Below are 22095 nucleotides of genomic sequence, written 5' to 3' on the forward strand. Positions count from 1 at the left end.
TGAAGCCTCTGTTCTTAGGCCTACATTTGTTGACTGCACACAATATTGAATACTCTTTTGAATATTTAGACTTATTGAACTTTAAAGTAACAGTATGTGACATTCTGGAGGATAATTCTCCGTGGTAATAGATGCGTTTTATACTGTACTGTGGAATATTATAGCTAAAGCAACATAATTTAGAAACAAGCATGCCAAGTGTAGAGCCAGGTCTGTGGAGATGCAAGCCCGCTCACAATAGGACGCAATTAGGTTATTTATTTTTAAGTGCAAAACAAAAACCAAAATGAAAAACTACAGGATATTGTTTTAGTTTAGTTTTATCTTTTGGCAAATAAATGACATGTCCATTCCATATAAAGGTGGAACTGTTGTTGGTGTGTTTGTCTTCACACAATGTTACATAATCATCTATAACATATTATATTTGTAAAGCACATTGTGTGAAATGTTTTCTTCTTCCATGGAGATAATGCTGCTTTTGCCCACAGTCTGGTTTCAACTTTTTTATTCAATTCTAGGTGTTTATATTACTTATTTTGATAAACATGCGTTCTTCACTGTGAGGGGGTCACCGCTCCACAGATCTGATCTGGAATTTAGCCAGATGGTGTCAACTGCTCATCTTCATAAATATGTTTCGTGCCATATTGTGGAACATTGCAGACAAAACAAAAACACACCCAGAGATGACAAGCATGTGATCTTCCACCCATAAAAATGTAAAATTACATCGTAAACCTTTAAATAGTCTTATTTTATGTTGAAACAAGGAATTTAGATTCAAGATGACCAATTTAAAATATATTTATACAATAGTTTAACAAATAAAAGAAAATATGTAAAATATTTAAAAGAAAAAATGTTTAAATGAAAAAGAAAGCTTTAGTAAATTATATTTTGTGCGTGTTAACTACTGTTTTGACAGAGAGAAAAAAACATATCACTTTTTTCAATAAACTGACCTATGCAAAGAAAGTAAGAAAAAATCAAAGCCGCAAGCGGCAATGATCGGCCCTCGCCACGCCGCCGCCGCTACGCCGCCGCCATGCCGCCGCCACGCCGCACGAGGAGGGGGCGCTAACGCGCCCCAATTGTCCTTTTATTACATCTACTGCTGAATCTGTGACGCTGTCATATCTTCTCCCCTTTGTTTTACCATCAAAAAGCAATTTTATTTTGAATTCTTGGCAAAATGTGCGGCTTTGCCGCACAGACACCGTGACTCTTAGAATAAAAATGTGGATAACTTTTGATGGTCCACCCCTGCACTTTGTGTTTTTGGCCCTCTATACAGTAATAATGTTCAAATTTTGCATTACATGCTTATATGCACGGAACATGCAAGAGATGGGGAACGTATTCGTGAGCTACTTAGCGCAAATGAGTGCTTTATATGGGGATGACGACCGCTTTGTGCTCGTTTAGTGTGCACTTTTGCACGGGCTTTGCCCGTTTACAACGGTAATGTTCCATTTTCCTACTACTAATTAGTATGCACGGGGCGTGCATGAGTGAAGGAGTGCGTTAGTGAGTGTTTGGAAGTGGGCGAGCGCTTCGCGCTCGATTTCGTGCGCACTATGTGCGAACTTTCGCAGCCGTGCGCACGGCCTTACGAGACTAATAGGCCTCTCGCCAGCTTGTGGCGCTCGGGCCTAATAAAATAAAAACACACACACACACACACACAAACGTATTACATTTGATAAGGTAAGAGTCATATTTGCGTCTCTTTGAATGGGATTTTCTATTTATGTAAATCATAAATCCAAACAACATAAGAAATTACTTGCACATGGCTCAGGTGCAGAACGTCCCTATAATAAAACCTCAATAACTGCTCTATTATTTACCCGTTTATCTTTGTCCGGCAAATAATCTTATCATTGTAGCGGAAATACAATGTAAACACGCGGGCATATTAATCTCTCCTCAGGGGGTTAAACTAATGCCACCAGCTCTGTCCTGTCCTGTTCCAGGCTGAAACCCGTTGCTTAGAAACGTCAGGTCCTCTCCTTGAATAAATAAATATCTGAATTGTGCAGCCAAACTGGGCTATGATGGCAAGTAAGTCAAGTTTTTTGTTGCCTTCTGGTACTTCAGGGTTAGGGTCCCTACAATAACATAATGCACTGAACTGTTTTTAGATTTAGCAAAAACAGAGGAAAAGAAAACTATGAGAAAAAACATGTTTACATAGAGTCAGAGTCAATAATTTAGATTAGAGATCATTAGATTTTTCCAACTCTGTCTTCTGTTTATAGAATATTATGCCATAAGATCTCTATTAAAAAGGAAATAAATAAAAAAATAAGTAAATCATATATGTAAATATTATATATATGATATATATATTATACACAATTATAATATATATACAATTATAATATAATATATATAATACAGGGCACTCATCACTGAACAGTGTCATGACAACAGTCCAAGGCTCCATCACCGCTGCTCCTGGATCCGTCTACACCAGAAACACGTGTCTTTCCTGTTCATGTTCTAAAAGCACATTTTAACTTGCACTCAGTCAGACGCTGCTCATGTTGTAGCCTCAGTACAGCACAATGTGTGGACATGAAAAAGGCTGCATTTGTCTATTTCAACAGAAGCATGTTACCTGTGTAGAAGACTACATGATGGCCAAATGCAGACAGAATTAACCTTGATTCCAGTTTCTCTGTCCGAGCGCAGACAGGCACAGAGCGGACACCAACAGGATGCACTCCTCGAGAGACATCTGCATCATCTGACCTCAGACTTGCACAACAGCACAGTCTTATAGAGGTATTTTCTATCAGTCCAACCACAAGGACGCAGCTGGACAATGCTCTCCAAGACAATGTCCGCATCAAATGTAGATCAAAGTTAACACTCTTCCCAATGAGATGAGATGTTTCATGAAGTACAAACATCCCAGTGATTACATGGATTTTGGAATAATATTAGGCCTCTCAGGAGTCTGGCCAAATGTTATCAAATGTTATCTTAATAAAGAACTGATTAAGGCAATTTTGACTTAAAATATGCTGTATACAAAAGAAGTCGCATTACATTACAGGCTATAGTCGGATTATATCATAGTCTATAGCCTATAATTTGTGTTACATTCACTGTTGCTTTAGATCCCAAAAACACAATCATAATCATATTTAGACTTTTTAATCATGGTCTCAGTCATCCATTTAACCAGTCCTCATCTACAGTTCCCAATCACCAACAATAACATGTGTTCCACCTGCCGGGACCTGAGCCAGCTCGTCCTTCACATTTTTATTACAAAGACATCATGATTGGCCAAATATATAAGTAACTCAGTCAGTGCTGTACGATGCAGCAGTGTAACGATGACCATCACAAGCCAATATTTTGTACACCGTGAGAATCCCACAACTGTCACAAGAAAGCACATCTTATTACAATTGTATATTTAAGATGCCGTTTGCGCTCTTGCCCGTTGTTTGGCAGTGACAAGACACAGTTGTTACTTCCCTTTTTAAGGCTCATTGGCCGTTAAAAGAAGCCCATAATTTGAGAGTTTATGTCGCTAATCAGTCTTTAGCGCCGGTTGCAGTTTCCATGCGCCCGTGATGTAGCGCAGCCGAATAAACACCAGGTCTCGCCCCATCTGCAGCCAACTCCAAAACGGGACCAACTTGGAGCCTGGGGAGCACATGAAGACACTAAATAATGAACTCATTAATTGTTGCCAGACTATATAAAGTATATCAATAACAGCATAATTATACGGATACACATTTTAGACAAGCGTGCAAATACTTTTCAGACTTGACAATTGCAGTTTTGCCAACGACTTCTAAGACTACATCTGTATATCTCTATAACTGCTTCACAATAGTCATAGCTAATCACTTTTTAATTATGTGGAATACACACGACAATATGACAAAGCAGTTTAATAAAAGAATGATTTTTTTTTTCTTGAAGTATTCCAGAGATGATTAAATTACAATCTTACCTTCTATTTCAGTCCAATTTACAGCTACTTCTGCGATGGGAATATTAAAGCACTGAGCGATGTATAAAAGCTCAACATCAAAAGCCCTAGAAAAACAAGAGAATGTTTATTTCCTTATAAAAAGTAATAATATTATACGATATCAGTCTCTCAGAATCTTAATTCTTTGAAAGTGTGACCTACCATCGCTCCACATGAAGACAGGCAAAAGTCTTGAGAGCAGCTTCTCGAGTGAAAAGCTTGAATCCGCACTGTGTGTCTCTGATGCCCCTCACGCAGAAGAACCACACCAGGAAGTGAAAGCCCAGCATCAGAAATGTTCGAAACATAGAGCGCTAAAGGAAGATAATAAAATAAAATGTATTAGAGTTTAGAGAAGGTTCCTTACTCAACTCCTTATAATTACAAATGAAAAACGTATATATTTACCTGAGCTACCGAGTCTTGCTCCAAATGAGCGCGAGAACCACAGGAAATGGCCATATTCTCCTTAACAAAGATGCACTTGTTAATTATCTTTGGAACGTTGTACATTAGAATAAAATGATGAGTAAATATATCTCACTGGTTTTGGGTTAATCTCATTCAGTGCAGTTTCTACTTTCTCAATGTCACAGAACTTTGTGGCTCCATCGGCGTCTGCCATCAGGATGAGTCTGCCTCTGGAGCTCAGGGTTCCCTTTGGGCACAGACACAGTTACAGTCGGAAATAACATAAACGTCAGCGTGTACTGAGACCTACCATTTGCACCGCTCCTCCTTTGCCCCTGTTCTTCACCAGCGTCAACACTCGCACTTTGTCCGCACCGTACGTCTTAGTGTACTGCATTGCCACCTGAAAAGACAAAGGAAAACTTCCGATAAGAAAATGATCTACTTAAAATGAATAGAATAAGTTCATACCTGTGTGGTTTTGTCTTTGCTGCCATCGTCAACCACAATAACTTCATAGGTAAAGGATGGGATCTTTTTCTGAATAGGGACAATGAAAAGAATAATGTGAAGTGAATGAGTGAGTGAAATGGCGCCATCTACTGTCATTGTTGAGAACCTCATTTTCTACCACTATAAATAATATATAAATGAAATATGACAAGTATTAAAATGTATTGCAAATCAGAATTAGACTTTTATTCTATACTCTATCCAAGTTACAACTTTGTTTATTTGCATTTCACTTGGACAATTGGGCAGAAACATCTGACAACACGGAAACAAACCTGTTAAGTAGTAAAGTAATTAACATGCATACATTTAGCTTTTTTTTTTTTTTTTTACACCAGACTCCAATATGTCAATAATCGTAGAGTAATTCATTTGTATCTTTCTTACGGACACAATTATGAATCCCTAATAAAAGACAAACTTAAAACTCGATTCAGATTAAGCAAGCACCTGTCTTTGCTCCAGGTAATCCATGGCTTCTTCCATCATCACCGGCACTGAAACAGACACAGGGTGGACATGTTTCAGAATCTCTCAAAAGGCATCAAACCAGAATGACCAGAGCCACAAAGCAGAAAATCAGCAACAAGTTTCAGCGCTATTCAATGTAATGTTAGTATGGTTTAAATCAGTGTAACCACAACATCGCCATCATGACTTACATCTCAGCTCCTCGTTGTAAGCCGGGACGATTACAGACAGTTCGACGGTGAAAGGATCGTGGAGACTGGGAAAGCTCTGTTTCTCCCCTGTGGCACTGAGGAAGTATTTCTCCTTCTCGTGGCGTGTCATGTTGACTTTCTTTGCGGTTACATGGGCGACAACTAACACCTGAATAGAGAGGAGTGAAAAAAGAGACTAAAGAACAGGTTCAATCCATTGTTTCTGAGCTACATTGTATCGTAAAATATATGGGTATAGATCTGAATTATTTGATTTTTGTTTCTTTGATTTCTAACTATTTCAAATTGATGTGTATTCATACAGCATTGTGACGGTTAACTTTTTTAAAATGTAAAACCAGATTCAAAGTAGGTAAATAAATGTGTCGCAATCATATAGTAACCCCTATGGCAGTGCACAAATAGTTCAGACTACAGAGGTGGGACCAAGTACTTGTTTTGCAGGTCTGTGTCTCAAGCTTTTGGCCTCAAGTCTGCATCAAGTCCCAAGTCTGTGGCTCACAAATCCAAGTCAAGTCCAAGGCCTATGCTCGGAGTTTCAAGTCCTTCCAACTAACTTGTATTTTTGCAATTATATATATATATATATATATATATATATATATATATATATATATATATATATATATATATATATATATATATATATATATATATATATATTACATGTTCCAGTTTGTTCATGTTAAAATCACATCTAACTAACAACACACTGAGGAGAAGCATCAAGTCTTCTCAAGTCATAAAGCTCCAAGTCGAGTCTCAATCATCAAAATGTTGACTCAAGTCTGACTTCCAAACCTCTGCAAAATACACCAAACACTTCAAGACTAAATAATCAAACATTATGCACTTACCACAATTAAAGCTAGAGCTGCCAGTGCAATCAGGGCTTGCACAATTTCACAAAGACAGTCCATTTTCCACAAAGTGGCCCCAGCCCAGCAGCTAAGCCTCGGTAATATGTGCTCCGGGGTTGATGTGTGCTCAGAGGCAAAAGACAATATGGACCTGTCCAGAACTCAAATCATGATGTTAAAAGTCCTTAAATGTTCATCAGAAAGCAGCTTTTTGAACTCGAGCCTGGGATGCGGAAGTGCTGTTTGTAGACACATCATCAGTGTGAAGTAAAGATGCGCGGCACCAGCCCACAGTGCCATCTACAGGACAGGAGTGTACTTCCAGTGGCCGTGTCAATGAATGTAGTAACAATTTATAATAGGGGTATTATTTTACCCAAAAGTAATAAGGTGTTGTGTCCAAAATGCTATCACAATTACTTAACTGCACAAGCATTAATACGACTTAACTATTTGTCAATAAAAATAGGAAAACTGAACAAATATTTTATTCCAAATACATTAATTTAATAAACTCCAAATCAATCAATTCAAAATTACATGTTTTACTTTTTTAACCTTTTTTTAACGAGGAATACAGCTTTGAAGTTGCGTTTACATAGTGCTTTTGGGCTTCCGTAGTAAAGCGCACATTCACGTGTTCAACCAAAACATCATGGCGGCTGGATTCAAGTAAGATGTGACAAAATACCCGCTTTTAATCTATTATGTTTATTTGGTTTATTTAAAGAGTACGCGTAAAGATTAAAGTTATTTCGTACTTGGGAACAATTAAGGTGTGAAATGCCATATGACAAAGATTGTAAAGTAAAGACTGTAAAGCGAGTCTATAGTCTACAGCTACATCTATTATAAATCTATTTTACTGAACGTGGCATCTACTGAATACAACCCAATACAACAGTTATGCTTTTATTTGTGTTTGTAGAACTGCAGAGCCACTGGAGTATCACAGGAGTTTTTTGGTAAGTAAAACATATCAAGCAATATGATCAGGTGTGGGTAGTACTGGGTTACACTTATTTTGTTTGTACTTCTTAGTGTAATTTTCTGACCTCATACTTTTACTTCTACTCTTTCACGAGTAAAATATTTGGTTCCTCTTCTCACTGATTGAAGAATGACACATTTACTCACTGTTGACAATATTAAAACATTAGCGTTTCTTGCATTGCTTCTTCAGATATTGTTTCTCATTTTGGTGTTAAATAACCCCATATTGCATGTTTTTATCAGTCATAATGCACAGTGAGATTGGAATAGCAATAGGTGCTAACAGAAAGCCATGTTCACCCACAAAGTCTTGTAACTATATATTATCATGTTTGCTATTGAAATCGTGTGATAACAAAGACAATGTGGGACGAGGCACAGGGGCCAAAAAAGTGACACGTGATCCTCCTAAATACTATATTTTCAACTTCATTACAGTTACTTGAGCACCGTTAATAGTTTCCCTTAATACTGTTTTACTGAGTCATTTCTTGGTCCACTACTCTATACTTTTACTTGGGATAATTTTATTTTTAAGTAATGTTTCTCTTAATTCAGTAAACTTCGAGCTACCACTGAATAAGATGTGGGCATTAACAATTCTATCTTTTTACAATAGAAAGAACATTGTCGGTCTGATGGACGTGAACTGTCCGAGTTCAGAGCCACTACGTTGAACATAGGTGAGACCCTGATAATATACACTCCACTATCACAATTATGATATTCTTTTTTGTTCACTTGTTTGAATATTTTGTCCAGGTTCTATCTCCTCAGCAGACGGCTCTGCTCTGGTGAAACTTGGGAACACCACTGTCATCTGTGGCATCAAAGCGGTAAAGAAGGATACAAAAATACTGCATTTGATGATATTACATGTACTGCACACCGAATGTTTGTGTCTGTTCTTGGTAGGAACTCACCAACCCCACAGTAGAGGCGCCAGGTAAAGGTTATATGGGTAAGTTAGATATTTTATCGATGGATGTATTTTACCATCTTATAAACAATCATATTCAAATTCTCATCTTCTTCTGTATCATTTAGTGCCAAACGTGGACTTACCGCCGCTGTGCTCCTCTCGATTTCGACCGGGCCCTCCAGGAGAGCAAGCCCAAGCGGCCAGTCAGTTTATAGCAGATATAATAGAAAGGTAAAGTAAAAAAGCGTTTTAAAATAGTGTTTGTTTTATTCTGTACTTCATACTGTATAAACCCTCTTTTTTTTACAGTTCTGAAATAATAAAAACAGAAGACTTGTGCATCGAAAGGGGGAAGGTAATTTCATTGTCTCTAAAAATGTAAGATGCATGATTATAAATACTTTCTGGTAATCTGAATCTAATTTTGACTGTAGCTGTGCTGGGTGCTCTATTGTGACATGATGTGTCTCGACTATGACGGAAATGTCCTGGACGCCTGTATAATTGCTCTCTTGGCAGCTTTAAAAAACGGTACGTGCTATTAATTTCAAAGCCTGAAACAATATGATTTTCTAGACAGTTACCGTATTTTCCGGACTATAAATCGCACACAAAAAATGCATAATAGAGTTGCACTGGAGTATGAAATGCGGTTGCAAGTGTGAAAATAACAAATAATATCACATATAAGTCGCTCCGGAGGGTAAGTGTACAAGTATAAGTCGCAAACTATGGAAAAAAAAAAAGGTGTGATTTATTGTCCGGAAAATACCGTAAATACTGTCTGTAGTTGAGGTATTGTTTACAGTTTTCATTTCTCTGAATTGAACAGCACTACTACCAGAGGTCACCGTCAGCACCGACACTTGTTTACCTGAAGTCAATTTAGAGAAAAAGCACGAGCTGCAGATTCACAGGCATCCAGTGAGCTCATCTTTTGGGGTGTTTGACAAGTAAGTGTATTTTTGTTTGTCCTGTACATATTCATTATAGTGATGGCTCTAATTGTAAACAATGCCCACACAAATACAGATCAATAGTGATTGTGGATCCAACTGCAGAAGAGGAAAGCCTTTTGACAGCCCAGCTCACTGTGGTGACGGATGAAGAGGAGCGGCTCTGCTCGGTGCACAAACCAGGTGAGAGTGTAGAGCTCGGGATCATGACGTCACACATTAAACCAATGGAGATGCTAAATTCTTCACTTGGCAAGCATTTAGAAGTATGCCAAAAAACATGGCAGATTTTGGCATTGGATCCAGAGATCTTTAGATATTTAGCAGCATTGATGAAAACAAATATGCATAATATAAACAGTATGATAAGGAAGAACTTCAGCAGGAAAGGTCAAGGAGTAATGAGACGGTGGGCTGCCTTTCAGTCCCGTTTCTGGTTTAATCCCCTTACTCAATAAATATTAATGCTAGGAACACATCTCTTAATAGGTAAACATAAGATGAATGAATGGTAAACAAGTGAGCTCTATTTTTTATTTTAAACGGGCTCAGTATTTGTCCTTCAGAGCTCAGTTGTGAGTTGTGTGTGCATTTTTCAGTATAAACGATACTTGATATTAACATTTTGCATCTCTTCACAATAACATCGGATATCTACATTTTGACATATTGCCCACCTCCAGTGGTGATTTATATTGAATTGTAAATGTGTCTACAGCTTACCAATTAGTAGTAGTTATTATTAAGTTGTATAAGAGCTTCAGACAGGGCAATGCCTCCAGTTACCTTCACTCCAAGGACGTATTGTCATAACTTATTAGCTACAAGGTACATCAAAATGGAGTGGAGACACTGTTTTAAGGCAGCATTCTGAATTTGTGGTGCATTTTATACTGGATGTTTTATTTAAATGCCATTTTATATCATCTCTGAACATTTGGCAATTTATAATTCCTGTTTTAAAGATGTTTGTGAGGGATGAGGGTATTTCAGAGCTGAACCATGCATAAAGTGTACTGCTTTTCTTTGGTTCAGGCGGTTCGTCGTTATCTGGAGAGAAGCTGCAGGAGTGCATTAACCGCGCTGTGGTTCGACAGCGAGAGATACAGAAGCTCATAAATAAAGTCCTACACAGTGTGAAAACGCCACAATGAAGAGTCTCAGACAAAACACTTTTTATCTAAAAGCTGTATTTTCCACTGTCAATATATATTCTTTTTTAATAACAATAAAACTGCTGACAAAGACTGCTTAAAAAATTATTTCTCAATGTCCAGAAATGCCTCACACACACGCTCAGTTGATAAGAATTACTCATGGCTCCTGTTCTATGTAAAAGGAAATGCCTTTTCAAAATGTGCTGTACAAAAGCAGTGAACACCATCTTGCATGTTGATCTCAGTCCTTTGTTGAGCGGGGTTTCCGAACAAGAAAGACTTCCAACACACCGAGAGGTAGAGGGCTGCCCCAGGCACTACTCTGAAGTTTGATTTGCATTTTCACTTGTAACAGTGGAGGATTTGGTGTCAAACGCTCAGCTGGGATCCGTGCTTAAAGGGTAGTTACTACCAGGGTCGACCAAGCAGAGGGCTGTGCATCAGATCCTCTCACTCCACACGCCTCCAGAGAAGTCTTCTGAAGGATAATACATCATTTTGGAAGCTTGTTACCTACAAGAACCCTCTTCTTTTCAAAAATATTACTAAGGGTCCTCCAGCATAGTGCCTCCAATTCTATAAACCCATGTGGTTCTCCAAAACCACTCACAACCATTACAAATCACATTTGTCAGCTATAAAAGACAAACAAATCACCAGAAAGTAATTTTGCCTGCTGTCCGCAGAGTGGGGCAGACGGCACAGTATGGATCATTCGTGTCCGTTTGGTGCAGTTGTGGGCCTGTCATGTTTTGGGCAGGGGCTGTGGCGTGCTCCTCTTCCTCTTACTTCTTGGTTGACTGGCGGTATGTTGCCGTGGCGCTCCCCCCGGAGGAGCTGCAGCCCCCAAAGCCATTTGCTGCTGCTGCATTTGGTGCTGCAAGAATTGCAACTGTACGAGTGAAGAAAAGAGTGAGAAACATTAGTATTGGTGGTATTAGAACGTGCAAACACAGACTGATTCAGCTGCAGACTGGCAGACTAGTCTAACCTAACCGAGTCTGACTGTGGCAGTGTTAGTGAGCTCTGTATGACAACAGAATCAAAGGATTATGGCAGCAGGACAGGAGAGGAACAGACGGGGCACGTTGGGTTGTGTTGGATTGAGGCAAGTACGGTTGAGCGGCCCCAGTGGCTTCTGGAGACAAACAGTAATACTTGATGCTGTGGCCTTGACAATAACGGACATGCAGCTCAGCAAACATGCTACTCTGCTCAGAGTAAGTCAGCAACTTCAACTGGCCATATTTCAGTTCATGCACTATGTAACATATACTCTGCCTTGAAAAGCAAAACTACTTCATAAAACAGCAAATATACAGCCATTTGGACACACAGTACTGTTAGTTAATGCCATGGGAAGAGCTGCAAGCTCCAGTGGGCTTTTTTTTGTCAAAACATTTACAACAAACAACACAAGATGAAGTGAATGGTGTGAAGTGTATCAACAACATACGGTACAAGTTGGAAAATATGTGACAATGTGAATTCAAATTTAATTCAACACATAATTATATTTCTCAAAACCACTCAAAAACAGTTGTCACACACATTCATTACAAAATGATTGATTGGTTGTGATAAAAAAAAAAAAAAAAAAAACGGTTTATATGATATGAAAATTAATGTGATGGCATTAGTCCATGTTACGTGTATAAAGATGTTAAAGTTGCTGTATTACTTGGATCTGTGGCTGGTGCTGCTGCTGAAGCCTTGGAGAAGGCAGCGGGGGCCCAGACCCGTCCAGCCCACAGCCCAACTGGGACAGCACTAAGGGGGAGGAGGGAGAGGGGCGCCCCCAGGAGAGAGGCGGAGGAGGCAAAGGACAGAGTGGAAAGAGGGAAATGTGAACAGGCCAAAGGGACGGTTTGATAACAGATGTTTATGGTTAAGTGAAGCATATCAGGACAGAACGTTTAGTGAAGATTCAAGGGATAATATAACATTCAGAAGGCAAAAGAGGTAAAGGGGTTTATGGAGTTTGAAGGATTTGTGGCACAAAGCAGGGTTTATGTCCAGTATCGGAATGAACAGAGCAAAGGGAAAAGAGAGAAAAGCAAGTGCAGGTAGATCAGACGGGGGCAAAAAGAAAAAGAAAGAGTAGCAGAAAAAGAGGGAAATTTCAGTGTCTCTTGATTGTGGTAAAATACTTGATTATGTGGAAAACAAGTACAATCATATAGTTAAAATCATCAATCAATCTACTTTATTCAAAGTAGAGCATTGATGCACATTGTTAAGCTGTCATATGAATGAAGTTATGTCTTTCGAAAGTTTATCTTTTCAAAAATTAACTTTTTTTTAGTTTCTTGTTAAACATTAATGAACTATTCTATTTAAAATAAATCATACATCATTACATTTGTCTGATATATGAATATTTCTAAAGGGCGACTGTATAGACAGTCGGGGTTAATGGCATGTTCAGAGTCTTACCTGCAGCTGAAGGAGACATGAAACTTCCCACTCCCAGATTGATGACCGCCGTTTGCTGGTTTCCTAAACTTTGATCTGTCCCTTGATCGCACTGAAAAGTAAGTCAGCAATTTCAATATGTCCTTAAGAGGAATAAAATAAATGTAACATTGTAAAATAAAATAAAAAGTATCTTGAAGCCAAGTGAAAACATATCAAGACTTGAACACTGAATCTCTGTCAATCACTGTATTATTTTGCAGCGACTGTGTGAAAGCTTACCGTCTCCCCCTGCTGTTGCGGACTGGACGTTGCGGACTGGCTCTGCTGAGGGGAAAACTGAGGCAATTGCTGCTGCTGTAGAGAGTTAAAGATGAGAGGACCGGAGGGGATCTGGAGGCGTGTGCCCACAAACAGCAGAGAGGGAGCACAAAGGATAGAAAGGAAAGAGGGGGAGATGTGATGCAGACAGAGGAGAGGGAAACGGAAGGTACTTTTAGTCAATAACAGAACACAGGTCCTACTAACTCTTTCTTACAACTCCAAGATGCACACAAAGGCAAATTAGCTTTTTAAATAGTTACATCTCAATCACAAGGGTTTGTTATGGTAGGGACAGTGTTGTGGATGGAACCTGTAACTGCCTTCCTCATGCAGCACAAAACCCACTGCTTTACTAAAGGCAAGAAGAAGAAGAGTCTTACCTGCAGCAGATTCAGTGGTCTCAAACCAGCGCTGCTATTCAAGCCGAAATGACTTCCTAAAATTAAGTAACACGTTTAGGTACATAAATAGTCACCAAATTATTATTATGTAACAAACATTATTCAGTAGCTCCAATCCTTGGACTAGATCACACTAGAGTCAAGATTAATACAGCACAATTTTGAAGCTAAAATCTGGTCTTGAATACAGATCTTATTATGTCCTTTTCAGACAGGCTAGTTTTACCCTACTGATGATGTGCTGTTGCCATAGTAATAGCATATTCACAGTTTCAACTTACATTACTCAAATTCCACTAAATCATACACATTCAACTAGTACTGATCTGTACTGACGTTCTACGAAGCCAAACAAACCAGCAAGATCTTACCAGACTGTGCAGCAGACGGCATGAGCCCTCCAGGGGGCAGTAGTCCACTCAGGTTAAGGCCTGGGCCCAGCATTGGGTTTGAGCCACTCATTAATGTCTGTGGGCTGCTGCAAAATGACAATATAGTTCTATTATTTAGTTTTAAATCACACCATCAGACAACCAAATAGTCAATTTTAACATTACAACAACAGTGTTTACTCAAATTTGTATTTTGATTGATTCCTGCATATTTGAGTAGACCTGTAATGTCCGGCAACTGAGGCTTGTGAGCTCCAATAATTCTTGTTTTCACCTATCCCCTAACCCCGCCCACATCCCTGTACTTACTATGACTCCTGAGTGATCCATGCAGGTGCTAAAATGTTAAATAGGCACTTCTCAAAAATAAAAACAAACATGTAAATGAAAATCTGCTGCTTGTTACAGTGAGATGTCACGATGAAGAGGCGGGGCTTACAAGTTATGAACAGGAAGTCAATGGATCTCTTTCTATTATTAAGCTGTTTTAGATCAATATTTCCGTTTCAATACAACAAAATGTAAAATAATTGTCTTACGTTTGACTTCAATATATCTGACAAAAGCAAAATACGACTCCTTTAAACAAAATGCCCTCACCAGACTGAGCTGACCACGTTGATGAAGTTGAGCCCGGTTGCGTTGGCCATGACTTGAGACGACGTGGTCCCTGTCGTGATTGACGTCCCCATGGTGGGCAGGGGAATGGTCATGACCGGCAGAGGCTGACTCAGAGCCAACTGCTGCTGGGCGAAGGGCAGGAGAGCGGGCTGCGACTGGTTCTGCACCAGCGAGGGGTCCGAGGGGGTGGGGGTCACAGACAGAGGAGCCGTGAGAGCGTCCGCGGGGTGAGGCGTGGAGCAGGGCGTGTTTGTGGGGGTGGATGGCTTTGGGGTTCCTGATCCTGGACAAGAGGGGAAAGAGCCGGCGCACAAATATAGTAAGAAAGCCTTTATTGACATGTTTGGTTCCATGTTTTCCCATATATTCCATGTTTTCCCATACAACACATTTATAACAAAGTATTATGGCTTGTCTATTTCAATGATAGATGTAGACTCACTCTGCGTTGAGCCCATGGGGGAGAGGGAGGCGGGTGACAAAAGGCCCACCTGACCCAACTCTATGGAATGCTTCCTGTTCAGAGACTGACTTTTGGCTGGAGGCGGTGTAGGGCACTTAAGTAGACCACTGGTATTTTGAGAACTATATGGGTTACCTTAAAGTCAGAAGCACAACATTAATGTAAAGAAACCCAGGGACACAATTCTCAAAACTATCACTATATAATATCAAATGTAACCAGACTAGCTACTTACCCTGCCATGCATAATTGAAAAGAGAATGAAAAAATATGTGTACCTGAGGAACTGCTGCCTGATACTGAAGGCATTTTAATTGGAGGAGGTTTGTGCCTCACCCCTTTTCCCAACAGAGATGTCTGGACCAGAGAAGAAAAACTATCACCCTGGAGAAATTGATTAGCATTTTAAGGGGATACACTAAACATACTAGTGACACATGTGTAAAATAAACCCAAGCACAATGTACCTCACTGTCCTTATTGGGGGAGGGAGGCGCCTGTCCCACACTGCCAGAGTTATGGGACATTTTAACATCACATTTAACGTCCTTTTCGTAAACACCTTTGTACTGATTTAGAAACCTATAAACAAATATAATTAGTGAGATTCTCTCCATGACCACATAAAAAAGACAATGCAAAAGTGCCATACCGATCGGCATCTATCTTTGATCCTATGAGAAATCTGTTTCAGGCATAAGGAAAATTAATGAATTAATTAAGTGCACAAAGATGAATGTGCAAATTGAATTATGCTGCAGTCCTTACGGAGGATGTATGAGCTTAAGGTCAGAGCTATCCTCTTCGGCTTTTGGTTCTTTAGCACAGTAGATCTTTCCGTACACGAGCGGGTCTCCCATCGACTGAAAGATGGACACCTTGGTCTTCTGGGCTTGACCCCCGACTTCACATTCAAATGTGTAGTCATCTACAACTTCCTGAATGAACAAATAACAAAGCCCATGTTATGAACCCAGTCTGTTAAATAACAAGCAAGTCCCCAGCAATCGTTCACTAAAGATGAAGATCTAAATTAAGCATCAATGCAGCTCAGATATTCACCTCAGCAGGCCAGATCACAGTCGTAGGCTGAGAGTCCTCTAGCTGCAAAGATTTCTCAACCACTGCATATTTTTCTACCTAAAACACGGAAACAAATATAGTTAATTTATCATCCCAGCATCCCAGAAGTAATTGTGCATATACCGGTAAGTTAGTCCAGTTATGAGCACTTACATCAATTTCCTTCGGCACAGTTAATTGGCAGTTGTTTTGTTTCCACATATCAACACACTGAAGAGGGAAACCAGAAGGATGGTAAATACAAATAAATACACACATTATATGATGCTACTTAAAGGAGACCAATTATAATAACCATGTTATGAGTGTTTTCCCTTTTCAATTATCTACTCAAAGTTGTGTTTAGAGTGATTTATGAATGTTTGAGTAATCTTACTTCTCTTAAGATGCGATTGCTCCGCCCGCCCTGTTTCACTGATCCTTAAAATTTCTTGATACATTGCCTGTACTTAAGTTAATATGCAATTTTATTTTGCAGCGTAGCAATTTGGCACAAATAGTCCAAAAAATATCTGCCGTTCGCTATAGTGAACTGCTGCTGTCCATAGGGCGATGTAACAGACAAAACAGCACACAGGTGTTTTTTATACTCAATTGTTTCATATCAATAATAGTGATTTAAAATGTCTGTAATATAACATAATGATAATGATTACTACGTGTATTGCAGAGAAAAGCACAAGTCTTTAACTTGATAGATTTAAAACAAAATGAGAGTTAAAGATAAAGTTAGAAATCACTTCACTTACGTTTCCAACCTTGGAGATTTTGAGGTCTATGACAGGAGCAGCTTTCCTCTCCTTCCTCTTCTGGAGGTAGTCATAGAGCCGTAGTTGTGGAGGGACAGGGAGATGGGAGAGCTCCTGCTGTCTGTTCAGAGCAGCTCGAGAGTGCCTCTTAAAACACCTACAGCGTCCACAAATTTGAATCATTTAAATGTTTTTTTTAACCATTACCTACACATAAATATGAAATTACTACTATGTGCAATCCCAATATTATAAATATTTATTTTGCTTTTACTTATGAATAAAATAGCTCTCATTTAATATTCTATATTATGTAGGATACTTGCAACTCTGAGCAAGTTCTGACCTTCAGGGCCTTTTAGAATATCATACCGTTTCATGGAGCGTGTGTTCATTTTCTGCTTGTTGTAGAGCAGCCGGTTTGCTGTGCAAGTGACAGAGATGGAGGGGTCCAGACACAAGGGCTCAGCTGTGGCCAAAATCAACTGACTCTCCAGCTGTAGTTTGTCATCCTAAAATTCAATTACATCATGAATTAATCAATAATTATAACATAAATGAGGCGTTATACTGGTAGTAAGATTTACTTTACCTGTGTCCACTTGTGGTGGTCACTGGTCATGGCGTGGACATCACAGATCAGGGTCTACACAACATAACACAAGAGTGCACCAAAGCCGGTGCAGTTGTGTTGTTGTTTATGGTAGCAAAATGTGGCAAGTGGTGTTAACCGTAATGTTAATTAGACTGTGCTCACCTGCATTGTTGGCCGGAGCAGGATGTGTCTGCTCTGATAAGTAGGCATCTTGGTATTAGACGACTGCCGGTAGTCTCTCACCTCTACTATTACACAGCCACAGTGGAAGATGTTCACCTGGAAGAAGTGTTATATGTAAATAAATAAATGACAAAAACATTGAAGTGCATTTAATATTACAAATGCAAAACCACACACCTGGGATTTCTCCAACAGATCCACCAGAATTGGAGGCAATTCCTCAGCATCCAAATACTCCAGCAGTTCCCCTTCTTCATATGGCAATCGAATAGTTTCTGAGTCTACAAAACGTCACACCCAGTATGGAATAAGTATACAATATGTACTATTACTGTACAGTTCTGGTAATAGTCGAGGGTTTGGATTTGCAAGCTGTGACTTGGACACGAGTCAGACTTGAGTCTCTGTTTTTCTGCCTTGAGATTTGACTTGATAAAATGGACTAAGGCTTGAAGCCCACTGACTCGGGACTTGAGACGAATTGATACTCAAATTCATTTTAAAAAAAGTTTTCTCTCTACAGTTGATACTTAGATGTGACCAGGATATTTTTAAAGAAAAAAAAACATTCACAGAAATCATATAAATTGCAAAAATATGAGCAGCTTGGTACAATGACATGAAAGGACTCAAAGTAGAGGCCTTGAATTTGACTTGACTTTGCTGGTCTTTGACTTTGGACTTGTCAGAGACTTGCAAGACAAAGACTTATTCCCACCTCCTCTAGTGGTCTTATTCTATATAGTAAGTCAAGAAACATAAATACAACATCTCTTACCAGACCCATTCTTTCCTCTGAGCATTAACGAATAGCCTTCATTCCCAGGGTAAAGGTTTACCACCAAACACGACACAGATTCCTGAGACACCAGCTTCTCCAGTAGATTCACATTTCTTCTTAAATTCTAAATTAGACAAATCAATATTAGACAAGAATAATTCAAGACCATAAAGCAGTGTTGGGCAATATTTTTTTCTCCAAGGACCCTTCAGTCTGTGTCTGCCATAAAGAGCACTTGTACAAATTAAATAAAAAGAGCATAGTATTCACACTAGTTATATTACCACCAGTTATTACTGTATCTTTACTCATCCTTGGTTAATAAAAGGCCAAGGACTTGTTAGAAAAGAGTGCCCAGTAATAATAAATAAAAGTATAGGTGGGAGATGTATTGGAAAATGCATATTATCCTAAAATGACCTCAAAAAGAGACAGAAAAGTCTAGTGTAATCTCCCAAACAAGGGTATAAAAGTGATATTTCTGCCCTTTTGTTGTGAATTTTAAGGTCCATTCACATTTGTGCTACATTTAAATTACAACCAAGATCTTAACAAGCACATTTTAGCACATTCCTGATGCACTGTGAAACTATCATCCGAATATCATTGTCAAGATAATACAACAAATATACAGATATTCATTTTTATCAGTATCACCCACCCAGAAATTATTACACAATAATAATAATAATAATAGGAGTACAAACCTTCAACTCTGGCTCTTTCTCACATTCTTCTATGTACAGCTCATAAAGCTTCTGATATAAACTCTTCCTCCCACCAGACGATATTCTTTTTTTGGCTGGTCTTTGTCGAGCACTTTCAACAATGTACTGGGTGGGAAATAACAGTCGTTTAGTTAACATTTTTCTTTACTGTTCAAACTAATGGGTGTGATTAATAAAGCTGCCTGAATATGTATAAAGGAATATGTGCAACACTAGAGCTCTTACCTCGGCTCGATCCAATGCATATTCCAGAACTTGTTGCTAAAATAAAACAAACAGATGCTATTAAGCATAAGAATGGTAAACTAAAAAGAAATAAATATATTATATTACACAACAAACCATTGGTCAACTTCCTAGACCCACTGGACCCACTAAAAAACAGTTATTACCATTGTGGTCCACCGCCAGCTTCAGGGGAGTGACGGTAGACGATGCTGTCTTTTTAGCCCCACACTGTCACCTTCCTAAAGCGACCATTCACGCCCTGCACACAACACCTGGCATTACAAACAAGCAGCACAGCCAAAACACATAAGTACACATTCCAAAACCAGCAGGGCTTTCCCAGTGTCTATATTTAAGTTATCACAGGGTCCTGATGCTGCACAAACTGTCTGACTTGACCAGATCCAGCACACAAACAGAACAGCAGATGCAAAACTGTTAAATCTGACTTATTTGGCAAAATTACAGTTAAACTTATGAATTAGAAAAGTTAATAAATGGGATCTTTACGTCAGTATCGCGCCTTATGTGTCATGCAACTCTGATGGCTGGACCCCCAAGCAGGCGAGAGGTTGAATAGCAACAAGCTCGTTGATGCCTGAACATTGAGGCTAGCGAGGCTAATGTTAGCATGCTAGCTCGTTACCTTGGCAAGCTGCAAGTTACAGGCAAAGGATGTGTACGGACAGAGCAACATTAATCTCAACCAGCTGGATGGACTTGCCTTCTAGATTGCATAGCGCTCGAGCGTAACTCTGATGCAGGAGAACGAAATGGAATGGAATTATCAGTGTCTTCATTGAAAAAAAGTCGAAGCAGCAGCCATTTTCTTCCAGTGTGACAACAACAGCTAAACTTCCGGTTTGCCCAGTAGTGGGCGGAGCCTCACAATCTACTACTTTTCCTTTTACGCCATGTTTTACACACAGACTGCTGCTGTCAAACCTGCCTTCAGGGATAGGGTTAGAAACAACTACATAAAGTGACACTATGGCCATTAAATGATGTGCCAAAATGGAAATATCATAACTTTCATTAGGTCCAAATGAAAGTTGGAATCAGGACAACCACCTCAAATTGTAAGGAAGAGGGACAAGTTGTTAAATGGCTTCAAAATGCTGCAGAACTCTGTTGGAAGATTTAATTTTGTTTCAAACAGGAGACATTTTGGGAGTGATATACATCAGACAATGATGTTAAAAAAGTTGGAGAAAATGTTGTATTACATAAAAATAATGGGGTATTCTTTTTGAGCACATATTTTTGTGAAAAAATAGGGTGTGATTTTTCTCAAAAATTTACTTTATGCAAAAAATATACAAAAAAGTCAGAATCACTGCTGACACTTTTTTTTATGAAACCCTTTGTCTCTCATTATCCACATAAATATAATCATATTTAAACAAGCCGTAATATTCCCTTATTCGTCCAGGAGTGTTCCATTGTAGGAAAAAAATAAGTTGTATCATCTGGACTCTGTTTTTATAAAAACAAACGTTTCAACTCTCCTGATGAAGGAAGTTTTTGGTTTCACTTGAGACTGCTTGAGCCAAAAACATCTTTGCAAACATCTTTGTATTAAAAAGATTTTTCTTCTCACGATTTAACAATTGCACTTCTTAAACATGTACATTGAAAAAAAAGGAATAAACTGATTTCCACTTTTTGGAGTGTCCTTTGCAAACGTCTGATAGATAGTTAGATAAAGTTGGTGTAATTCCTCATGTGTTCCATTGTATAAAAACTGTATCATATGAAAACTGTTTTTAGAAAAAAATCAAACTTTTTGACTCTCATGTAAGAGTCATTTTCAATCTGCGAGAATCGAGTCTGGGGACTCAGGTTTTATAAAATAAAATACAAGGCATCTTCCGGTTGTATGATAGTGTCTTGAAAACCTGGAGTGGGAGACGCCCGGGGCATTCTGATGCTAAACAGGTACTCTGTGAGGAGGGAGCAAAAGTCAGGTTACAATAGGATGTAGATAGGCCATTACAGGGCTGTATGCGTATGTGTACGCGTGGCATTGCAGGACGTCCCAGTGGGCAAGGCCTACACAGAGTAGGATATAAAACCTGAGTTCCTAGACTCGATTTGCAGATTGAGAATAACTCTTGGATGAGAGTTTTTTCTAAAAACATAGCCCAGATGATACCGCTGATTTTTATTTCTACAATAATAATTTAAGTATGTAGAAAAAACAACAACTGTAATTTCATTTTCTTCCTCATAAATATGTGGTACTTTCTCACTTACAACCAGCAATAATGGGTTACAAAATGAAGAAAACCTTGTTGGGTTTTCCTTTTGAGTGCACATTCTTGCAACAAAGTGTGATTATTTTGAAGCAACAAACAAGTAACAAACCCAGGTAATCTAGAAAGTGTGTACAATAGAAGATACGGCACATTCAATCACTTGTGTTTATACAGTTCATTATATAATCCTATACATCTTTCTGAAATGGCAGTGGTGTTTTTTATTGCGTGCTTGGAGGAAGGTGTGAAGTGATGTGTGAAAGGGTCAAGTGGCTCGAGTACAGTCTGTACAATCCATGTGGAACAAAAAGCTAGTTATAATTTTTTATTATTAACAAGAGGACTGTCAATTCAAACACTCAAACCTTATTTT

The 22095-nt window shown here is 38.9% G+C and overlaps 3 protein-coding genes across 7 annotated transcripts; 1 reads left to right on the forward strand and 2 right to left on the reverse strand.

Annotated features, from left to right (window-relative positions):
* Positions 1-3152: 3152 nt before the first annotated feature.
* alg5 (ALG5 dolichyl-phosphate beta-glucosyltransferase) lies at positions 3153-6692 on the reverse strand. The gene is made up of 10 exons (XM_072445883.1): positions 6471-6692; positions 5593-5761; positions 5381-5427; positions 4889-4957; positions 4728-4820; positions 4551-4664; positions 4415-4474; positions 4169-4320; positions 3986-4071; positions 3153-3669 (listed from the first exon to the last, which is right to left on the reverse strand). Exons 1-10 carry the CDS (start codon positions 6531-6533, stop codon positions 3554-3556), a joined length of 969 nt encoding a protein of 322 aa, XP_072301984.1. The 5' UTR covers positions 6534-6692; the 3' UTR covers positions 3153-3553.
* A 388-nt stretch (positions 6693-7080) lies between these two features.
* On the forward strand, positions 7081-10591 carry exosc8 (exosome component 8). Its single transcript, XM_072445918.1, has 11 exons — positions 7081-7145; positions 7402-7438; positions 8086-8149; positions 8229-8302; positions 8382-8427; positions 8514-8619; positions 8698-8743; positions 8823-8919; positions 9221-9341; positions 9421-9527; positions 10380-10591. The coding sequence occupies exons 1-11, from the start codon at positions 7129-7131 to the stop codon at positions 10496-10498; spliced, it is 834 nt and encodes a 277-aa protein (XP_072302019.1). The 5' UTR covers positions 7081-7128; the 3' UTR covers positions 10499-10591.
* On the reverse strand, positions 10518-20323 carry supt20 (SPT20 homolog, SAGA complex component). Of its 5 annotated transcripts, none has more exons than XM_072445916.1 (24): positions 20189-20323; positions 19629-19723; positions 19462-19497; positions 19216-19341; positions 18506-18632; positions 17905-18008; positions 17707-17823; positions 17542-17595; positions 17322-17461; positions 16950-17106; positions 16354-16410; positions 16180-16257; positions 15886-16055; positions 15770-15802; positions 15585-15699; positions 15396-15474; positions 15097-15252; positions 14634-14937; positions 14013-14119; positions 13621-13676; positions 13199-13309; positions 12938-13028; positions 12183-12271; positions 10518-11393 (listed from the first exon to the last, which is right to left on the reverse strand). In XM_072445916.1, the coding sequence occupies exons 2-24, from the start codon at positions 19629-19631 to the stop codon at positions 11247-11249; spliced, it is 2457 nt and encodes an 818-aa protein (XP_072302017.1). In that variant the 5' UTR covers positions 19632-19723; positions 20189-20323; the 3' UTR covers positions 10518-11246. The 5 variants fall into 5 exon arrangements, with proteins under 5 accessions (XP_072302017.1, XP_072302016.1, XP_072302014.1 ...); XM_072445915.1 differs by having other exon boundaries at positions 14013-14116; positions 15396-15501; XM_072445913.1 differs by having other exon boundaries at positions 15396-15501.
* Between the last annotated feature and the right edge of the window lie 1772 nt (positions 20324-22095).

The sequence above is a fragment of the Eucyclogobius newberryi genome, unplaced genomic scaffold (assembly GCF_026437365.1).
Source record: "Eucyclogobius newberryi isolate DKJ021-1_F unplaced genomic scaffold, fEucNew1.0.hap1 SCAF_15, whole genome shotgun sequence".
In the NCBI taxonomy this organism is placed as follows: Eukaryota; Metazoa; Chordata; class Actinopteri; order Gobiiformes; family Gobiidae; genus Eucyclogobius; species Eucyclogobius newberryi.

Coding starts and splice junctions, on each gene's coding strand:
- alg5 (XM_072445883.1), bottom strand. CDS start 6,533: ATGGACTGTCTTTGTGAAATTGTGCAAGCCCTGATTGCACTGGCAGCT. Junction 4,958..5,380: donor ATTACCTGGAGCAAAGACAG/GTGCTTGCTTAA, acceptor GTCCCTATTCAG/AAAAAGATCCCATCCTTTAC. Junction 4,475..4,550: donor ATGAGATTAACCCAAAACCA/GTGAGATATATT, acceptor ATCTTTGTTAAG/GAGAATATGGCCATTTCCTG.
- supt20 (XM_072445913.1), bottom strand. Junction 17,596..17,706: donor TGCTCCGGCCAACAATGCAG/GTGAGCACAGTC, acceptor TATGTTGTGTAG/ACCCTGATCTGTGATGTCCA. Junction 17,462..17,541: donor ACCACCACAAGTGGACACAG/GTAAAGTAAATC, acceptor ATTGAATTTTAG/GATGACAAACTACAGCTGGA.
- exosc8 (XM_072445918.1), top strand. Junction 8,428..8,513: donor GCCAGGTAAAGGTTATATGG/GTAAGTTAGATA, acceptor TGTATCATTTAG/TGCCAAACGTGGACTTACCG. Junction 9,342..9,420: donor TCTTTTGGGGTGTTTGACAA/GTAAGTGTATTT, acceptor ACACAAATACAG/ATCAATAGTGATTGTGGATC.